Source organism: Phoca vitulina, unplaced genomic scaffold (genome assembly GCF_004348235.1).
Source record: "Phoca vitulina isolate PV1807 unplaced genomic scaffold, GSC_HSeal_1.0 scaffold12, whole genome shotgun sequence".
Taxonomy (NCBI): Eukaryota; Metazoa; Chordata; class Mammalia; order Carnivora; family Phocidae; genus Phoca; species Phoca vitulina.
In genome coordinates, this window is record NW_022589715.1 from 48072905 (window position 1) to 48093833 (window position 20929).

The window sequence follows — 20929 nt, forward strand, 5'->3', positions numbered from 1 at the left end:
GCCCGGGGCGGACAAAAACACCAGTCTCCAGGAATGATAAGAAAATGGAGAATACTGTATTTGCTTTAGAAAGTTTTTACATATAGATAAACACGCAGTTAAGATAACAGTAAAAGCGCCCTACGGGGAGTGAGAGATATCTCCAAAGCAGCTAAGAAATACTTGAAATAGCTTTTGCATAAGAATACTACGGTCTCACTCTCCGCTTCCGCTAGCGAGGGGGTCCCTCTTCCTAACCCAGCCCGCCACGCCACACCTTGACTGCCAAGTCGACGCCAGGAACACCGAGTGGGAGGGGAACCCCAAAAAGGAAAGAGACAGGTGAGCGGGGAGGCAGGAAGGGGGGGGGAGAGAATGAAAAAGGAAGAGGAGAAAAAGCAATATCATATACAGGCAATTTCTACACATATATTACAAACTGGGAAAATGACCGATCATTAAGATATACATAATTCATATAAAATTTTGAAATAAAAATAAAAATCTGTTACAGTCATAACTATTCTTTTTCCACATTTATAACCAGTACCCACACAGGCAGTGACAGAGTGGAGAGAAAAAGGTGCTTACGAAGAAAATGATTGTCTGCTGAACAAAAAACAGAAGATTGCATCTTGTTTGACCAATACTTGGACTTAAAAACAGAGAAAGAAAGAAGAGCGAGAGAGGAAAAAAGAGAGCGAGCAACAAAAGGCGAGAAACATTTGCTATTTCCCTCTCGAGGAGTTTTTTTTTTTTTTAAACAAATTCTGAACGGAGATGGCGGTTTTATTTTTTTTCTCTTTTTTTGTCTGTTTTGCTTTTGTCGTCTTGTCGTCGTGATGGTGGTCGGTTTTTGTATAGTCGACTCTTTTTAAATCGTTTTAAACTAGAGAGAATATTTTCCCAGATACAAATAAATCGTCATGCAGGTGGGGTGCCGGGTCCGTGGGAACCGAAAGGAGAAGCCGTGCTTGTCCTAGAAAGTATACAATTGTCACCTCTTTTATGTTTTCTGCCCGCAACATCAGCGTTTGTAACTGTCTGTTGGCGTCGCAGTCCTTTGGGGTGGCCGTGGTGGTAGATGGTGGTTGGGGTTTTTGATAGTTTGCGTTTAATTTGTTATTTTTCTTGGTTTTTATATATTTTTGGCCGGGGTGGAAGTGTGTGTGTACTTGTGTGTGTGTATGATTGTGTATCCTGATTTCGGTTTGTTCTGGGGATGGACGAGGAAGAAGAGGAAGAGGAGGAGGGCGAGGAGGAGGAGGGGAAGGAGGGGCAGGAGGGGGAGGGGGGAGGAGGGCGGCCTTGGCTATCATACATCACATTCCGAGTCGCTGGAGGTTACCGAGAGGATGGAGGTGCCGGTGTCCGCGCGCTCCGTCAGGCTGGACACGCTGGTGGTGGGGCTGGCCGCCGTGGACGGCGACTCTGCCGAGCCGTGCGTGGGGCAGCCGGGCTCGGCCAGCGAACGCATGCCGCTCGGTCCGATGGCCTGGTGTTGAAGCCTGCGGGAGACAGAAAGCGGCACCAGCCCTGACACAGCGGCTCCGCCACGGGCTCCCTCAAGCCGCCTCCCCGCGCCCGTGCCCGCGGCCGCCGGTGCTCCCCAGCCTTCCCAACCGCGCGCCCTTCGCCACCACCCCCGACTCAGCTCTCTGCGCTCATCCCCTCCCCCCCAAGCCCCCCCCCCCCCCCGCCTCCAAGCACCCGACTGCTCATTGAACGCCGCAGAGCCCCCCCAGCGCGGGTCTTGCTCTCTTCTCTCCTTCCCGGGGCTCTCTGGAGCTTCCCAAGGCTTCCCAGTTCGGAGCCAACCTCCGAGGAGAGGTAGAACCCGAGGCCAGCAGCCTGGGGAGGCCTGGGAGCACAGAGCGGGACGCCGCGTCCCAAAAGAGCACAAGTCCGCGAGGGACAGGGTGGTTCTTCCTCCCCAGCCCCTTGGGACTCTTTAGACTGAACCGGCTGCCGGGGAGCGGTGGGTCTCCGCAGTGGCCCCTGCCCCAGCTCCTCCGAATACAGCCAGAGCTGCGGGTTCCTCACCCGCAGCCTCTCCCAAGTAGGACCCGCTGGCTTTGCTCTCGGGATCCCTGTGCTGAGCGCAGGAGCAGGGGAAGAGAGAACCGAGAAGCCGGAAGCAGAAAAAGTGGGGAAGAGGTGCAAGAGAGAAAGGAGAGAAGGCGGCAGGATGTGGGGGGTGTGCAGAGCAATCTCCGGGGGCCCCTTTGCCGTACCAGGCAGCCGCTGCCCGAGCCTAGAGTCTCTGAGTTCCTACAAGGAGGCCTTCCCCGGTCCCGGGCACTCCCCCTCTCAGGCGAAAAACTGGCTCCACATGTAAAGGTGAGAGGGCCTGGGGCTCAGGCCTGGGCCACCTAAACGCAAACACACTCACTCCGGGAGCTGAGCCCTGGCCTCCAGCCCCTGGCAGCTGTCAGCAGTTGGGGCCCTGCTCCCTGCGGTACACCAGGCCCAGGGCCTCTGCAGGCTAGGTAGGGACACAGGCTCCTTACCAGGGCTTTCACCCCACTTCCTCCCTTCCCCCTTCCCTCCTCTTTCCCTCCAGTTCTGTTTCTCCCTACCTTCCCCAGGCCCAAGTGGGCTGACTGGTCAAGTCCGGGCAACTTTGTGACTTTGTGGCCAACGTGCTGGCAGTGGGGCTGCTCCCGGTGGCTTCGCAAGTTAGTGGACCAAGGGGATGCTCCTTGACGGGTGCACGTACACACACACACACACACACACACACACACACACACACACACGGCCTCTCCTCTCCCCGCCTGGTTGTCCCGCTCCCGGGCAGGCAATCTGCAATGCTGAGGGAAAGAGGCCTGCTCCACGGCGGCCACCGACCTTTTTCCTTTTGTGGCAGAGACCCAGGTTCAGTTTCCTTCCCGTGACATTGTGGATTCCTCCCCGGGTTTTTGCAGTGCATAGAAATAAGAACCAGATGGCAAGGACGGCTTTCCTTCCTTCCCTGTCCGTAGGCTCCCGAGGAGTGCGGAGCTGGGGACCGGCTGAGGAGGTGGCCCGGGTGCAGCGCAGGGCTAGGGCTCCCAGGGCAGGGACCAGGGGCTGTGGGCACTCAGGACCTCACACACAGACACACACACACACACACACACACAGACACACACACACACACACACACACACACTCCACCCTGCCGAAAGCCCCTCTCCGACAAAGTAGTCAAGAATCCCACTGCCCCGTCCCTCTTCTGCGCGTCAGGGCAAGCGGAAACTTTCTCCAACTGGCCAGGGGGTCGCGGCTTCTCGCGCTCTCGGCAGCCATCGGCACCCCGCCCCATTGGCCCCCATCTCAACCCCTCTCTCCCTCCCCGGCCCCAGAGACGGTAGCCAGGCCGCGGGCCCGCCACTGACCTGTTCTTGGCCGCCGCGGCGCGGTCGCGCTGCCTCCGGTTCTTAAACCAGTTGCCTACTTGTGTGGGAGTGAGGCCGGTGGCCTGCGCCAGTTCGCGTTTCTTGCTGGGGTTGGGGTAGGGGTCCTGCAGGTACCACTCCCGCAGCAGGCTCCGAGTCCGCTCCTTGAAGCAATGCGTCTTCTGCTCGCCGTCCCAGATGGTGCGCGGCAGCGGGAACTTCTTGCGCACGCGGTACTTGTCCACCGGGCCGAGCGGGCGGCCGCGCAGCTTCTCGGCCTCCTGGTAGTGCGCCTCGAGCCACATGGCCTGCAGCTTGCCGTGAGACTCCTTGGTGAACTTGTGGTTCTCCAGGATGTGGTAGAGGTCGCGGAAGTTGCCCGTGTGGAAGGCGACCACGGCGCGCGCGCGCAGGATCGACTCGTGCTTGTTGATGGCCTCGCACGCCCCGGGGGCCACGGGCAGCGACCAGAGGAAGCGGCCCAGCCGCTCGATGTCGCCCGTCTCCTCCAGCGTCTCGCAGACGCTGGCCACCTGCTCCGGCGAGAAGTTGAGGGTGGGCAGCTGGAACATGGACAACTCTTCCGGGGGGGCCCTGGAGCCGCCGCCGCCGCCGCCGCCGCCTGCTCCGCCAGCACCGCCGCCTCCCGCACAGTTCCCGCCGCCGCCGCCGCCGCCCGCGCCGTTCCCGCCGCCGCTACTCGCCAGAAGTAGGGAGCGGTGATGAGGCTCGGCGAAGTTTGGCAACAAGAAGTGGGAGGAATAGAGGTCTAGGGGGGAGCGGAATACCATGGACTGACCTGAGAGGAGAGGAGAAAATTCAGGGAGAGGAAGAGAGAGGGGAGGAAGAGGAGGAGAGGGGCGATGAGGACCAGGAGGAGGGAGAGGAGAGGGGGGAGGAGGAGAAGGAAAGGAGGGGGGAGCAGGAGGAGGAGGAGGGGGAGGAGGAAGGGCGTAAGGGACACCCACACCCCACACACATCCACACACACACACACCCGCGCAGCCACATAGAGAGGGAGGAAGGAAAGCGGCCCGGTGCGCGCGCGCAGAGAGAGAACCCGAGACAGAGAGAGGGAGAGGGAGAGGGAGAGAGAGGGAGAGAGAAGAGCGAGAGCCAACCACCGCCGAGTCAAGATTCAGCGATTCCACAGCAATCGCCCTAATGACAACAGCCTCATAATATCTCCCCTAAATCCACAGTGAGTGCAGCATTGAAACATTTTGTTTCGCTTTTCTATTGGTCTGCGGCGTGTCGTTGTGGCGTTGCCACGGCAACCGCTGCCAATCACTGTCAGCCCTGCCAATCAATACCGAGAACGTAAGGACGGTTTTACCACTTAGCCAGAGTAGGGGGGAGGGGGAGAGGAGGGAGAGAGGGAGAAGGGGGAGAAAGAGATTTTTTTTAATCTTTGCAACTCTTAATCTCGCCACTTCCCCCTCTTTATCTCTCTCTCTCTCTCTTTCTCTCTCTCTCTACCCCCTCTCTCTCTATATATCTCTGAGCTCCCTTCTTCCCTCTTCCCCAAAGAAGTTGATCCAGAAATTCAAAAGGCCATGGACGGAGAGTTGTTGAATGGGATGAGCAATTAAAGGGGGGATTTTGTCGGGAAGTAAGAGGCTCCCCACGCCTGAAGGCCTAAGGCCAGCCCTCAAGGAGTGGCCGAGGGCCGGCCAAACAGGCACAGTTTGCACATGGTGTGCACGTCGGGCCTCCTCTTTCTGCCTATGTGAGCACTAATAGTGGCGAGGAAGAAAGAAGAGATGAGATCATGGGGCCCACCACAAGCTGACCCTGTCTGCTGCTCCCGGGATCCGGGATTTTGGGGAGCATCTGACGCCTGAGAGCCGGAGCCCAGGACTCAGGTTGTCAGAAGCGCTCTGGTCTTCCCCAGGCACGACCATCGGCCACATTTACCCCAATTTCATCTGCATTGGATTCCACCCGCTTCTCTTTACTCTGCCCCTGGTCAAGGAGCTTTGATTTCCCCGGTTGACTGTATTGTAAAATACCAGTACAAATAACAGTACACTTCTTTTTATCTTGAAAAGCAAGCCACCTCTTTGTTTCCCCCCAGACTTCAGCTGTGTCCCCCTGGGAGCTGAGAAGTCTGGAACCCTCTGGAGCCCCCTGACAAGCCCGCTACTCCTACTCCTCCGAGGAGCTCTGGACCTGCCTACTAGCCCCAGAAGGACATTCAAACTTTGGAGGCTTCCCCAAAGAATCGGATAGGCCTGAACATTGCGTGTTTGTTCATATTCTAAAGAAAAAATAATAAAACAAATTTATGTAAGCAAAGTAACATGACAAACCTAAAACAGACCCCAAAAGGCCCATAGAATAGAGAGAGCCCTCCCTCCCTCTGGCCACTGCAACCTCCCCGACCCAGGGCCGGTATGGGTATTTATTCTAAGGTATGTTGCTTTTAAGAAGATGTAATCAGCATCTTTAGCCGGGCCTCCCTTTGTGAGGCTTCTGTAACTATGGAAGTGTGATTTACGCAGATTTGTCGGGGTCAGAGACGTCTTTCCCCTGAGCACTGTGTATATTTAGACAGGACTCGGTTTGGTGTTAAAAAGTGTATATTTTGAATGAGTTCACACACAGTAGCCAACAATGCCCACATTGTCGGCCCGTGTACAACGCGTATTGAAACGCAGCGTCCAGACTTCAACTAATCTGCCCTCAATAAAGCTGAAATAATTATCCTAAGCTGCCTTTCCAGAAGAAAAATCATTGAGGAATTCAAAACTCTTTAAAAAAAAAAAAAAAAAAAGATCTTTTCTACATTCCGATGCAGATCTGGGGGCAAGGCGCGGAGTCCACACCACTTTGGAGATCTCAATGAGGAAGGAGAGAAAGAGATTGAGAGAGAATTTAAATGGGAAACCTAACGTGACTGGGGCTGTGAGTGTCCCACCCCTAAATCCAAGCTCAGGCCCTGCTTAGGCCTTGACTCCCGCAGAGCCAGGCCTCCTGGGCAGAGAAGTGCAAGCTACGACGGAGGCTCTACTCTGGCAGGGAGGCTCTGGGCTGGGCGAGGGGGCCCGCTACCCGCCCTCTCCGCCCCTGGCAGCCGAGGGTCGGCGGTCCTAAACCCAGTGACTGAGGCAGGGAAATATTCGCTCAAAGGGAAGACCCGCCAAGGCCCACTTCGGGTGATCTCTTCCCTCCAAGTAGCTTGCTCCCAACCGTGAGTCCTTTTCCGCTCAGCTTCGAAGCTCTGGGCGGTCGTTCACAGCGGGCCCAGAAGGAGCCCTAAGGTTGGGACACAAAAACAGACGCTTCATCTTTTCTTCCCGATCCCTTTCTCTCGTAGGGGAAGGATTATAGGCTGAGGGGTGGGAGGGGGAAGGGGCAGGAGGAGGAAGCGGGGGAGGAAGGAATGAAAAAGGGGAGGGAGTGGGTATTGTGCCGCGTGTGGGGGGAGAATTCCTACGGGTGGGTTTCCGAATATTGTGTTCAACTTTTTGAAAGCAGCTCGTGACCCCGAAACTGCATCCCCTGGAGCCGAGGACCCAGGCGCCGGGCGGGCGGGTGAACCCAGCCAGTCCCCTCCCCGTCCCCACAACCCCCGCCTCCGGGTGGGGGCGACCTGGGCTCTCCCCGCCGCTGCCTGGCCAGCCCCGGAGGGAGGCTGGGCAGGTGCCGCGGGCTCTGCCGAAAGTGCTGAAATCGAAAACCGTCGCCACTCAAGGAGAATTGAGGCAAGTGGGGCCGCGACTCAGCTCGGCGACACCCTGCCCCCAGCCTCGGCCGGGGCTCCTGCCGACGCGCCGCACCCCGCCTGCTGGGCTGGCGGCCGCGACTCGGGAGTGCAAAGCCGGGCGGAGGGCGGCTGCGAGGCGCGCAGCTTTGTGCGCTGGGACAGGGCCGGGCGCCGCGGGGCGGGCGGCCAGCCCGGGGCTGTCAGAGGCTCCCCGCAGAACCCAGCTCCGCGCCGCCCACGGAGCCCACCTCGCGGCCCCGCGACCGCCAGCGCCTCTCCGCTCTGGCCCGAAGCACGACGCCCGCAGCCGGGAGCCCGTAAGTTGAGAGTCCCGAGAGCTTGGGGAGGGCGGGGAGGAAGGGGAGGCGGGGCGGCCGGTCTTCGGCGAGGATGGCTGGACGAGCTCCCGGTGGAGCTGGGAGCGCAGGCTCCGTGGGGTCCCGGTCTAGGAGTGCTGGTCGTGTGGGGGAGGGGGCTATGAAGCACCAAAGCTTCCCCTCCCAAATTCCCAGGCTCTGGGCGTTGGGGAGGGGCGTAGGAGCAGAAGGACCTCGGGTTCCGGGGCCCAGGCGCCTTTCCCGCCGCTCTGGGGGCTCGAGGCAGTGGGCAGCTGAGGAAAGGGAGCTGAGCCTGGGGGACAACTGGAGGGGTGGCGCCGAAGGGGGCGCCAGCAACCAGGGTCTCTCAGAGCGTGGAGATTGGGATGAATGGGTCAGCCCGCCGGGCCTGTAGGTCTCCCTGCCCTCTGGCCGTTCAGACTCCCGGATCTGGGACTTGGAGCCCTACAGGCCGAGGTCACAAAATTGCCACCACCGTCTCTGCTTTAATCCTGGGCCAGGCAACCGGCAGGACTGCGTACAGGTGGTGCGGGGAGAAAGGGCGTTTGGGCTGGCAAGTGTCTTTCTCGTACTAGGACCTACTGGGCATTTATTTACAAAATCAGCCCCAACCCCAGCAGTCTCAACTCCACCAGGAGAGGTGCCTGAGAGACTCACTCTTTGCTTGGCGTTACCGGGAAAGCCAAGAGGTCCGCAAGCCTCCCGGCTGGAGCAACTGCACCCACTCGGCCTTGCTCAGCTCCGTGAGGCCGGTTTGTCCTGGGGGGCAACGGCCCTTCCGGCCCCCAGGACTTCGGGAGGCGGGGGCTGGTCCGGTGGCCCGCGGTTTTGGCCTCCCCGCAAGCTCCAAACTGAGGCGCTCGGCGCGGGCAGCGGAGAGGGCGCAGGGGAGTGAAGCACGTAGGCGGGGAGGCCGCGAAGCCCTTCAAGGACCCCGATTACTTTCCTTTGAATGAAAAACAACAACAACAACAACAACTACTCCCTCCCTGCGCCCCCGCCCCCTGCCTTAGCCTCCGGGGACCCGCGCGCTCGGAGCAATTGTCGCCCGGGACAGTAAACACAGCTCAGTTGCCTCAACTTTCTCCGCACATAAAAGTTCCTGGCGTGCGGGGAAATTTGAATATTTGATCAGCCCCTTTGAGTGACCCTCATTAGCTTGGCGCCCTGCTAAGGCCCCGGCATTGCAAGAAAGCTGCTGGGCCCGGCATTTGTATGCCTTGTTAGCGCCGCTTAATGAAGCTGCCCCAACGGCTCAAAGGCGGCCTCCGGGGCCGACGCTGCGCACCTCTCGGCACCCCACTCTGCCTAATGAGCCCCACCGCCCGCAGAAGGCCCCTCCACCCCCCACATCCTCAAACAAGAGAAGTTTGGCTCTGTCTTGGGCCACGGCACCTCCCACTGCCAGGCCCAGGAGAGTGGGCACAAACCGTTCCCAGCTGGCTGTGCTGATCCAGCCCCAAGAGAGAGAGGTGGGAGACTTGGGGGTCGTGAGTGATAGGGGCTGGGGAGGAGACTTGTGGCCTCAGGTTCTAGTCCAGGGAGTGCACTACCAACCTCTCCCAAGAGGGCCAATTTCAGATCATTTACCCCAGTTCCTTAAAGATAGCATCTGGACTAGTGTTGGGGTGGCAGAGGGCAGATGTCCAGGGGAGGCTCAGTTTTCCATCCTCCTCCCTACCCAAGTTCCTTTGGGCTCCACTGCCCAGGAGACGGGTTACTTCTTTGCAGAGATCCCCTTGGGACAGCCAGAACTGGTGTGCTAGGGCTTGAATCTGAGAAGGGGTGGGCACACTCAACTCTTCAAACTATCATTGCCCTTCCATCCCAGACCCCAAACAGTCAAACTCCATTGGCACTAGGAAAGGCAACATGCTCTAGCCTACCTTGTCCCAGTTCCCCTGCCCCAGAAAACCAAGCCTTCTCAGGTCTCTCTTTAATCATGCTTCCAGTCCTTGAGAAACCTCAAGAAAGCATTTAAGCAGGGCCACCCTGTACAGGACCAACTGGCTGCTAGGGCAAGATGAGACTAAAACAGGCTTGAGGAGGAGGAAGAGAGGGAGAACTCTGTAAGGTAGGGGGACCAAAGCCACCATCTACTTCCCATTTTCTCAGTGCGACAAGTGACATGGTCGGCCAGCAAATCTAAGGAGCCCAGTTAGAAGTTGTTTTTCAGTCCTCTGAAAAAGGAGTACTCCCTCTCTGTTCCTTCTCTCCTCCCGTACCCATTTCCCTGGACAGCTGTCACTCAAGGTCCCTCCTTACACACCCAGCTCTTGGGCTTTTAAGGGTTACTTTTGGGGCTTGGGAAGCAGGCTTCTCTCAGATCCACGTTCCAGGCCTTCTGGAGGTGCCCCCTATCACAAGCCCATAATCCCTCAAGTACACAGCAGGCTGGCCAGGTTGGTAACTTCAGGACCCCATTCCAGGGTGGCCACCTCTAGAAATGAGTGGCACCCAGCCAGCCCTCACCCTCTGCCAAAAGGCCAGCGAGGCCCTGGGATAAGAGAGCCTTCTAAGTCCCCCTGGTCTGCTCCTCTTCCCTTTCTTTCCCCAAGCTCAACTGGTATGCCCCGCCCCATTTCCCATCCCGGGACCCCCTAACTCAAGCCCAAACTGACGATCTTTAGGGATCATCTCTGCACCGGGCAAGACGGTGCCTGGGCCTTGATCCATCCAAAGGGCAAAGGTAGGAGCAGGCGAGCGAGGAATGAACGATGTTGGAGAGAAAGTGGACCTGAAGCGGGGGGTAAAACTCAGCCCTATGGCCCTAAGGCCAGGCCCACCAACTGCTCAGGGGAGGAGGTGAAGGGAGGGGGCTAGGAGTCCGCAGGCTTCGGTCGGGGCAGCAGGGACCTAAGGCGTCGGCGTGGGGGGCTAGATCCAGAGGAGAGGGGCGGGGAGGCGGGGGTCGGGGGAGCGCGCAGGACGGAGGGAGGGGGGGTACGGCTCTTTAAGAGCCACACGGCTGGCAGGAGAAGCGCGCGGCCCGGTGCTGGTAGCGCATTGACCCCGAAGGGGATTTAGCCGGAAAGGAGCGGCCGGGCTCCGGTGGCTTTGTCCGGGGGCGACCAGAGAGGCCGAGGCACAAGAATAAGGAGCGACCGCGTCATGAAAGGCCGCGCTGAGGCGGCGCTGCTGAGGCTCTTGACTTCTGAGCAGGGCTTAGAAAGCTGGTCCCGGCTTAAGCCGAACGGCCGGCGCTGGGCCCTGAGCGCCGAGTCCGCGGGCTCAGAGCCCCCGGCCTCGGAGCCGTGGGATGAGGGGGGAAGAGGGGTAGCGGGAGACCTGGCAAAGCTGCTTTTTGCTCTACAGCCGCCTAACTCTAGCGCAGAGCTGCTAGCCTAACTGGCAGCGCCAGGGGAAGGCCAGAGAAAGAATTTTCTTTTTCCAACTTCGGCTTTTGATTTTGTGTGTCCACTTCGAGCAGCTCCGGAGCCGGCTGACCCCAAATGGATTCCCAACAGGTGGCCGGGTAAGTCCATTTAAAAATTCTGCTCCTCCATCAGCTCCTCCCCGGCCTCCTTCCTTTTTCCCTACCAGGTTCCCCCCTGGCCTCCCCGAATTCCCTGTGCTCCTTCCTCAGGTGAAGGCGGGGAAGGTGGTGATGGTGGTGGTGGTGAGAGGCGCCCTCTCCCTGGGAGTCCTCGGGCTCCCAGTTCCAGCCCAGGACTGCTGGCTGGCGGGCCCCGTGAAGCTCCACCCAGTACCCCTAGGTACCAATCACCCTTAGCTCCGTTGTGAGCCCTGATACCCCAAGGTGTGTGTGCGGCAGGGAGCGGGGGGACGGGGGAGGCTGGGTAGGGGAGGACGCGCCGCAGCATCTCAAGAGCAGAGCCGACAGGAAGGGGGCGGGGGACCCCGTGGCCCGGCGGCCTTTGTGTGGGGGGTTACGGCAGAAACCCAACTATACACCCTCTTTTATGGGAGACCCGGGATCGGGCCCGGGGGAGCCCGCGCCAGCTGTACAATAGCCCGGAGGAGAGCTTCTTGGCAGCCCCGGGTGGGGGAGTTGCAGGGGGCGAGTGGAGGGAGGAGGGGCAAGCGGAGAAAGGCAAAGGCAAGAAATCCTGGGCGTCCGAGTGAAAAGTCGGAAAATGTCCTCGGAGCGCGCGGGAAACAGAGGCGCGCGCGCTCGCGGGCGCACATCCTCTCTCTGTCACCCACGTTCACACACGCACTCACACCCACTCCGCACAGGTTGCCCACGCACGCGGTCCTTGCAAGTGCGGGGTCGCGAGCCTCAGCTCCCAAGCCGGGTCGCGAGCGGAGCCGCCCTCCTACTCCCCCCACTCCGCGGCTGTCAAGAGCCCTTCCGCCCGGCCACGGGTGCCCGGAGAATGACTGGGGGAGTTGGGAGGGCCCCCAGGGCTGCGGCTCAGGGAAGATCTTACCTGCGGAAAGGTAAGGGAAGCCGGGAGCAGGAAGCAGCGGCGGATAAATATTCATTAGGAAGTGTAAGTGTCTCCTTTTAAACCGCGCGGCGCGCGCTCTCGCTCCTCTCTCTCTTTCCCTCCCTCCCTCTGTCCTCTTCTGAGGCTCTCTCCCCCTCTCGCTCAGCCTCCCCCCCCTTTCCTTCGAAATGCCGGGTGGATCCCCGTCTAGCTAACCTGTTGGGAAGCCTGAGCCCTGGGCAGCGCCTCCACAGCTGTTTGCCTTCGCTCTTGGGGCGCGCGTTCCCCATCCTCCCTCCCTCCTTTCGCCCAGCCCCTCACCCCTCCTAAATTACTACATCATTAGCTTTATTTTCCAGGGGTGGGGGTGGGGGGTTGGTAAGGCGCAGCCCGACGCACCTCCCCAAAGCTGGGCGAAAAGCCGTTGCTATCTGAGTCTGCCCCAACTCCATCCCCGCTCCACATCCCCACCCCACAACCCCACCCAGTCTTCTTTCTTTTTTCCCCTCCTGCCATCTCCACCTCCATCCTAGATCAACCTAACTACCCCATCCCCCTTTCCTTCGCCGCCACCAATCTGGATCCCCGGCTGGGTCGGCAGGTCCAACGCTCGCTGAGATTGGAACTTCAACCTGCATTGGGTGTGGGGGTAGCTCTCTGACTCCCCTTTTCCCATGTAGGTTTTATAGCTTCACCCCGAGTGGGCACCTGGGCATCTTGGGCCTTAGGATCAAAACACGGGGCACACATTCAGGGCCTCACCCCGCCAGGCCTCAGCCCCCCCCCCCCCCCCGGGCCTTAGACCTTTGGCCGGGCCTGGGAGGCTGCGTGGAAGGTGGGGGAGAAGTGGCCTCACTTTATGCAATTGGGCAGGAGAGACAGACCCACCGACTGACGGACTGACAATGGCCTTTTACGAACAAACTGACCTGAAGTTAGACGCAAGTCCGCATCTTTCTCCCTCACGCTCATGAGAAAACACATCAACAGGATTCCAGGAAGGCACCAGTCCCCGCACGCTCCATTTGAGAATCGCTTGCAGCCGCAGGCAAGCACGCACACACCCCCATCCCCACCCCTGCACGCCCCAGGCCAGCGCTTAGCGGGCCCCCGAAGGCGAGCGGGCTCGCAAGGCGGCTCCCAACAGAGGTATATGTCGCTGGAATGATGCAGGACGACCTTGGCCACCCTTCTCCCCGCTCCAGCCCTCTAGGCCACTCCAAGGGCTCTAAGAGATGGCGTGGTCCAGGGTGCTTGGGGTGGCGAGGCCCCGCGCTCCGGCAGCAGGCTGAGCTCCCAGCGCCGAGGTGGGGGCGGGAGGAGGGGCCGAGGGGGCGGGCCCAGGCAAGTTCCCAGTTACAAATACGGCTGCTCTCCCGAGGCCTAGGTGGAGAGCTTCGCCCCCGAACACGCGTATCGCTCCCCGCCAAGGCGCCGGGACTTCCACTGTTGGGTCCTGAACCTTCCCCGGGATCCCGGGGCTCCTTCGTCCGTTTGGTGGCCTGGAGGTGGGGTGTGGCCTCGAGCCTCGAGGCGACCTAGCGACCCCGTCTCCACCCCTCCCCCCCATTTGGCTAGGCCCCGCCAAAATTCGCCGAGACACGTCCCAGATGCTGTTTCGACCCTTCCAGAAGGGAGCAAGGGTCAGGATCGATCGTCGGAGGGTCTGCCAGTTCCTGGAATGTGAAGAAGTTGGGCAGATGAAGATGTAAGAGAGGCCTAGAGGGCCCCAGGGCTAGGAAGCCCTATTAACCTCGCATCCCACCCAAAGCCCCGAGTTTGCATTTGCACACCTCCTCCTCCCCAAGCAGATCCAGTGGGTTGCACACGTCAGGCTTAAGCTGAGTCACCTGACGGTACGTGGAACGTACATGCAGTTGTATCCGAATACACACGGTAGAATTAGAGGAACACAAAGAACAGAATTTGAGGAAAAAAGAAGTGTCCACAGACAGAATCATTCCAGCGCACGGCCCAGTTGTCCAGATGCTGACAAAAGCCACAGTGCCATTGCAGAGTGACCCCAGCCACAGGGGCATACGTAGGGAGAGAGGGCCGGGCGGATGGAGGATGCAGGCTTCGAAGCTTCCTGCTAGAGGGACGTTGCCTCCCGAGGGAAAAACTTTGTTGAGCCGACTGGGTGAAAGGTTTCAGGTCAAGTCCAGGAGACTACAAAGAGCACCTCCTCCACCCCAAAGCTGACCCTTTTCCCTTCCTCCCAGCTGGGCTGGAGACGCACAGAAGAAGGCAATCCAGGAAAGGTTCATTTGGACCGGGATGGTTTATTTGTTATTATTATTGGTTTAGGAGATTGCATTCTGAAGGAGGATGGGGTGGAGAGCATAGGTGCATCGCTCGGTGAGCACCTAATACCTAATGTGCACCTAATACCTAATACAAACCTTGGGCTCTAATCAGGTTCATGAAGTGGGAGGGCCCTGATTTTGCCCCTACCACTCCTCTTATGCTAAATTTAGTCTTTAAAAAGGTTAGCTCAGCTCCACACCTTCCTGCCTTCCCTTCCAGCCCAGTCCCCTTTGTATAAAATAATTCTGCAAAAGAACACTCTAAAGAACACCGTATTATTTTTATTAAACTACTTTTCTTAGTGAGATATTGGGAAGTTCTGACCCCCTCCTCCCCTGTCCCAGGCAGAAGTCCCTGTCCTGGCCCATTGGGGGTAGGGATTGAAGAGGAGGGAGTGATTCTCAGAGCAGCTCTCCTAGAAAGCCCAAACAAGTGCACAGATTTGTTTGTGGTTTCAACTCCGTTTGCCTGCCTAGTTCGGGTGAACCTTCCAGACAGTAGCCACCGAGGTCTCACTGCAGAAGAGGCAGGCACAATGGATGAATGGTGCCCTCCCTTACACTTCCCTCCCCGACTCTCTCTTTCTATGAAAGTAGAGGGTGAGTTTGGGGAGATTCTTTTAGACAAAAAAAAAAAAGGAAAAAAGAGGACGTTCTGGGCCAGCAAGTCGGATGACCACCCTCCAAGGGGCAGAGGAAGGACTGTCTCCTGAAGAAGAGATGAACCATCTGGAAAACACAGCAGGAGGACACTTTTAAACAAATGTAGTTGCCCTAGAAATGGAGGGGGCTTAGGAGTATGAGTAGGGAAGAAGTTCTTTCCTTTGGGGGATAAACACTGTGTCCTTTGAATTTTTCCCAAAGATACACTTGATTCCTGGAAATTGTAGTAAGTGTGTTCTTGTAGATGTTCTAACAATAAAGAGTGAAAATCATTAAATCATTTTAGACTCAATCTTCCTTGGAAGGGCAGTTTCTTCCAAGACCTTTTTCTTTCCCCAGGTTTGCTTTTCCTTATTCCCTAGTAAGAGTCCACCTGCTGACACACCTCGGAGAGAGACTATGACAGAAAGAGAGAGAAATGAATAAGAAGGAGACCGTCACTCCCAAACCCAGAGTGACTGCCATTCCCTGTAGCTGAGATTTGTGGCACAAAGAAGCAAACTCCTTTACCTTGGGGACATTTCTCCCCTCTTTGGGTAGTTTCTTTAGAGCCTTTCTAATAATACATAACAAACAGCATTTTAGAGTTAAAGATGTTTGCTCTTGCTTACCAATTAATTCTACAAGATTCTTCAAACTCAACTTGTGTGATTTATAAAATTACGCGTAGGTAAGTAAAGTCATTGCAACATTCATCATTCAAGAAGAAAAGCAGCTCGGTTTCTCAGAGCCCTAAATGCCCCATGTACAGTCGCTGGAGCGAATTTATGTTTCTCTGTGTTTCCTAAAAGCCCTGGTCATCTCTGCCGGAGCCACAGGACTCGGGGCAAAACCGCGGAGGTTTGTGACCTCTTGAGAGGAGAGCACCGTGTTTTTAGTTTTGTTGTTGTTGTAAGCAATTCTTAGTGATGGTGTGAGTTTCTGTCTCTCTTTCTCTCCCCCTCACCCCACCCCGCCTCTGTTTCTCTCTCTCTCTCTCTGTCTCCCTCTCCAAATGAGCCCAGTGGAGTTGCCCGCCTCTTCCTCCGCAGAAACCCTCTGCCTAGATAGAAGCTAACCATTTCCGCTGCCCGGGGCAAAGGACTGAACTTCGCTGTCGGGTCTCAGGCTGGGCGGGAGGGGGGGGAGGCGGTGTATGCGGGTTGGGGAAGGGGACAACCACCACCTTCGACAAGAAAATAAAATAACCAGATACCCCTTTAATCCCGTCCATTAACAGCGTCAATGCGCTGGAGAGGGCGTCTCACCTCCAAAGGTGTCTTCACCTCCTGAGGGCCCAGGCTTCCAGGCGCAGCCCAACACGGCCCGCGCGCCCGAGAGGAGGTGCTCCGACGGCAAAAATCCCATACATTTTTAACTACAGTGATTACTAAATTAATAGCAGGCACTAAGACAGATGTCAAAACGTCTTGAAAATGTTTATCTGTGAATAATTGAGAAGGTGGTGGGACGCATTATCTGATTGTGTAATGAAATATGTATGAGGAACAGCTGTTTGCGACAGTCCCCTCCCGCCGCCTCCTCAGCCGGGGCCCTTCTCCTGGAAGCAGGAACCTCGGCGAATTTGGTGGTCCACTTGGGAGCCCACTCAGCCCCTCTGGGGCTGCTGGCAGAGCTGTGGCTCTAGCAGCCCCGGAATCACCCCGTTTCCTTACGGAGGACCTCGGCATGGAGTCACCCCCGTCCCCAGCCTCGCACTTTTGGCTTTGGTGGCTACCGCCCGAGCGATCCTCGGAGCCTTTGGGCCGGCCGCGGGCTCGGCAGGCCAGACCCAAGGAGAGCCCGGGCTCGGGCGGCGGTGGAGGCCCGGAGGCCCGGAGGCCTGGCGCGCGGCGGCGGAGCGGCGCGGCCTGCTCCGAGGCTAGGGCCCGGGGCTCCGCGGCTCAGCGGGGCGGGCCCGGGGTCACCGCGGGGTGACGGGGCTCCCGTGAGGGCTTTGTTCGGCTCTCCTGACACACTGCGCACTTCCTTCCAGCCCCCAGCCAGTCGCCCCCCAGCCTCCGCGCCCGCCCTGTTTGTTTTTCCAGCCCCGCGCTCTCCGCCGGGACACGCAAACAGCCCTCGGGGCTGCGTCCGCCGCCCAAGGCCGTGGCCCAAGGCAGGCCCGAGTCCGGCTGGGGCCAGCACGGCGAGCCCTGGCCCCACAGGAAGCAGAGCGAGGGGGCGAAGGAGCTCTGGGGCCTTTCTGGAGCTCCGGGGCAGGGGTCGGGCGGACCGGGGACGTGGCCTAATGGGGCGCACGGCCTCGGCGGACGGCCAAGGCCCAAGTGCTGGGCTGCGAAGCGGCCGGCGGGCCCTGGCCCCCAGCCCCAGCCCGGCAAGAGCGCGGCGGCCGTGTGGGGGCTAGACGAGGACGCCGGAAGGGGCCCCATCAGGCCTGGACCTTGAAGGCGGGGTCAGCAACACCGATAAGCCCGCTGACCCCCGTGTGGGCGTGCTGTCCCCGTCGCTGCACTCCGGCTGCTTCGCACGGCGGTGGAACCGTGTCCCGGGCGCGGCACTCCCCGCGGCCCCCGCCGGGTCAGAGGCCTGCCCGAGCCTCCGCCTCTGCAGCCTCCGGGCCCCTAGCCTGCCCGAGTCCGGGGGCCCAGTCCCTAGTCCCTGGCGCCCAGGAAGGATCGCCCCGCAGCCTCCGGCCGCGCTGACCCTTCCCTGGCCGCCGCCCCTGACCGCTCCGGCGCCCGGGAGCCGCCGAGCGGACTACAGATCGGCGAGCCCCGGCGCCCGGACGCCGAGCGTCTACGCGGTTTCCACCGCCGGCTCGTCGAGATGCGCTCCGGCGTCCTTTCTCCAGCGTCCCCCCTTTTACCTAATCCCTTATGCTTTTATTCTAATCCTGCACATTACAGTTAATCTGTAATGATACCGCTTCGGAGGAACCTGTTGCATTCGAGGCACGGTAATTTGTAACCTTGGAAACAGTTTTTTAAATAAAGATTATAACAGTGATGTCAACTGTGTTTATTCTCCGCGCGGGGGGTTGGTTGGGGGCCTGGCAGCCCCTCGGCGGAGAGGACAGAGTTTCGGAGAGAAAGAAGGGAGCGAGGCGCGTGGGGCAGAGCGGAGCGGGCAGGGGTCCGGGAGGCGCAGAAGCGGCCAGAGCCCGCTCCACTTGCTCCGGTCCTGCGCCTGGTGTCTTTTGAGTTCTTCCTTTTTGGAAATCTTGTGCTCCTAAACCGCGAGGCTTGGCGATGGGGCAACGGTTTGCAAAACTGAGGAAAACTTGGTGAACTTGAGCCACTGCGCATTGCGAATTCGCATGCGGCCGGGCCCTGAGCCCCTGGGAGGCTGTAGCGGCGGAGAGCGGAGAGAGGGCGGCTCGCAGGACCCTTCGGCTGCGAGAAGGCTGAGCCGCTTCTGTGCCGAGCACTCGGCGCTCCGGAGCCGCCTCCTCTGCTAAACACACCGCCCGCAGCAGCAGCGGCGGCAACCGCCACCGAAAACTGTTCGCATACCGAAAGCAAAATTAAACATAATTGCTTTTATTTATCTATTGCTTTTATATCAATAAAATATTTTTAGTTACTTTGTTCAAAATAGCATCCACTCTGATTATTACCTGCCATATCTGTTGATCTGCTCCTGTGTGTTCAGCACAGCAATATTAACAATTAAGAAAAAAAGCACATCTTCTGTATTGTATCTGTCAAGATATGTTACAATTTCCATTAACAAAAAAACATTATTCTTGTTGAAGAAGCTATGAAGCATATCTTTCATGAGAACTTTATTAGTAATCATAGTTGTCAGAAAGAATTAGATATGCATAGATTGTAGATGCAAAGGAAATATTAGATGCACAGAATAAAATATACAGTGGGATTGAGGCATAACTATTTTTCTTTTTAAAATAAATTTTTACTGAGGTGAAAAAAGACCCAAGCTATTAAGCTTACTTAAAAGATGGCTTTGTTGGTTTAATTATACTGTAGTTATTTTATAAATATGTTTCAAAGGAAGCTTGCCATATTGCATGTCAATGAGGACTGTAAAGAAAAGCTCACAAAAGCTAATGCATACCAAATACCAAATTTTAGTCATTAGCATTCCTATTTATTACAAACTAAAGGAACCTATTAACAGACAAGAATTTCTATTTAGCTAGCATTACAATGTTTGGCCATTAAAATAAAAAGGGCAAAGTATATACGTATTTTTTCCCCTTGGAACTATACGTTCTTTTTGCCTAGAAGCTGGTGGAGAGATTGAGAGATGTTTCTGATTGGGGACACAGGATTCTACCGTGGGACTAGGCCAGAGGGCCCAGAACCACTATTTTTAGTTATCGAGCTTAATGTTACTCATTTGAAAGCAAGAACAGTGCTGGGCTGGGGCAAATGCAGCTTGCTGAGGGCTGCGTGTTAACCACAGTCTGCGAGGGGCCCTTTGTCTTTAATTTGTGTCAGGAGCATATGCAAATTATTAATTGTTTTTCCTCTGGGGGTGGGAGTGGAGGGCAACGGTAATACTGCTTTTGTTTGGATATTAAAATTTCTTTAAATGCTCCCTTGACGGGGTACATCCCCCATGGCAGATTCCCCTGGAAGGAAATCCCACCACGACAGTGAATACAAGCGTCTTAATTCTAAAAATACGCACATACATAGATTCGTGTCATTTCAAAAACTTTCTCCTTTGAGCAAAAGCGGCAATTCTGCTCTCACACCAGATGGAAGTGAATGTGTAAATATATTTTTCTGGATGCCGATTTGAGAGGGAAAGAACTTTTGAACAATTCTTACATTTAGAAACTTTAAAGATCTTTTTCTTCTTAAAATCGAGACAGATTTTTTTCCCCCTGAGTAGGGAAACAAGTAAATATTACAGGAACTGAAACGAAACATTTAGCATGATAAGAAAGGTTATTTTGAATTATGCTAGGTGAGGTTTTTTTTTGTGTGTGTGTTTTTAAGGGCCCAACAGGAAAAAAAATAATAGTTACACCAGATTGTTAGACTCCGCGCACTTACCAAGGGACTGTCCACCCAGCTTTTCCCATCCCCACTTTCAACTCAGACGCGATGCATTCTGCCTGCTTCGGGGGATTTTTTGCTCTAAGAAGACAGAAAAATTTTAAGAAAGGTGCTTCCCTGAAAGGCCTATATGAAAACAACAGGTGTTAGAAGGCACAAAAGGCATCTTTGAATTCCTGATTGAAAAAAGAAAGTCTTTCCATCAAAAGTTATTAACGTTTGCAACCCCCACGCAAAATCTTCGTTTTCAACAGTAAAATTCGCTGTACTCTTTTGGGGGAAGCGGTGGGTATTCTCTCCCCGGTGATTACTTGGCACAGATAAAGGAAGGATAGTGCAATGATTCCTACTTTTCCTTCAGGGAAATAACGAAAATTAGTGTACTAAGAAGCTTGGATGCCCCAGTGCTGGCAGTTCTAGAAAAGAAAATGTGAACACTCCCCATTTCTAGCCCAATATATGTGGATGAGGAGTCTACCCCCAAGTTTCTAAAGCGTATTTGACACAGAGGTGGGGAAAACTGTTTTAAAAGTGTATCAGAAAGGGTGACACCTGCCAGCAGAGACCAGATTTACACAATTACCATCTTCTTTGACTGAACGCAAATACCCATTCTTGATTTTGCCTCCACTGCTGAGAGGGCCCATATTACCTAGACAGGACACCCTCTTACCTCTCCCTCATCCACATCTTTCCCCTTCACTGAATGCTGAATACTACCAATAGCCAAGGAGGAGAAGGCTGTTTCTCATATATTTAAACCAAGGTGGTTTAAATCTCAAGTGCGTGAAAGATAACCCTGCTTTCAGTTGCTATAAATCCCCTTTCAAGGAGCATATTAGGGAAGACCATCTCTGAGATAAGTAAGATAGAGGCCCTTTTCTCAGGGAGCTGATACTTGTTGGGGGAGAGGAACATCCACAGGTCAATAGCATGGAACAATGCTATTCTGTGGGTGTCCTGGCTGGGAGCACACTGGAGGGAAGCATGGGAGAAATCTCGGAAGGCTTCCTGGAAGTGGTGGGGCTTGAGCTGAGCCTAGGGAGTTGAGTATGATTTGAGATGGTGAGGAGAATGACATAGAAGCAAATTTGGTATCCAGTTAAGATATAGTGACAGGTCTGACATAACATACATTTAAAAGTGCTTCCTTAAATGAATGAAATTATTTAGAAGGCTGATAATAA

At 56.3% G+C, this 20929-nt stretch overlaps 1 protein-coding gene across 1 annotated transcript; it reads right to left on the reverse strand.

Moving 5' to 3' along the window:
• Nucleotides 1–1294: 1294 nt before the first annotated feature.
• Nucleotides 1295–4150, reverse strand: SIX3 (SIX homeobox 3). Its single transcript, XM_032410232.1, has 2 exons — nt 3360–4150; nt 1295–1487 (listed from the first exon to the last, which is right to left on the reverse strand). Exons 1-2 carry the CDS (start codon nt 4148–4150, stop codon nt 1295–1297), a joined length of 984 nt encoding a protein of 327 aa, XP_032266123.1.
• Nucleotides 4151–20929: the final 16779 nt, after the last annotated feature.

Excerpts from the sequence above, each read along its gene's own strand:
- SIX3 (XM_032410232.1), bottom strand. The coding sequence starts at position 4,150 with ATGGTATTCCGCTCCCCCCTAGACCTCTATTCCTCCCACTTCTTGTTG. Across the intron at positions 1,488-3,359 it reads GCCGCGGCGGCCAAGAACAG|GCTTCAACACCAGGCCATCG; the intron begins GTCAGTGGCGGG and ends TGTCTCCCGCAG.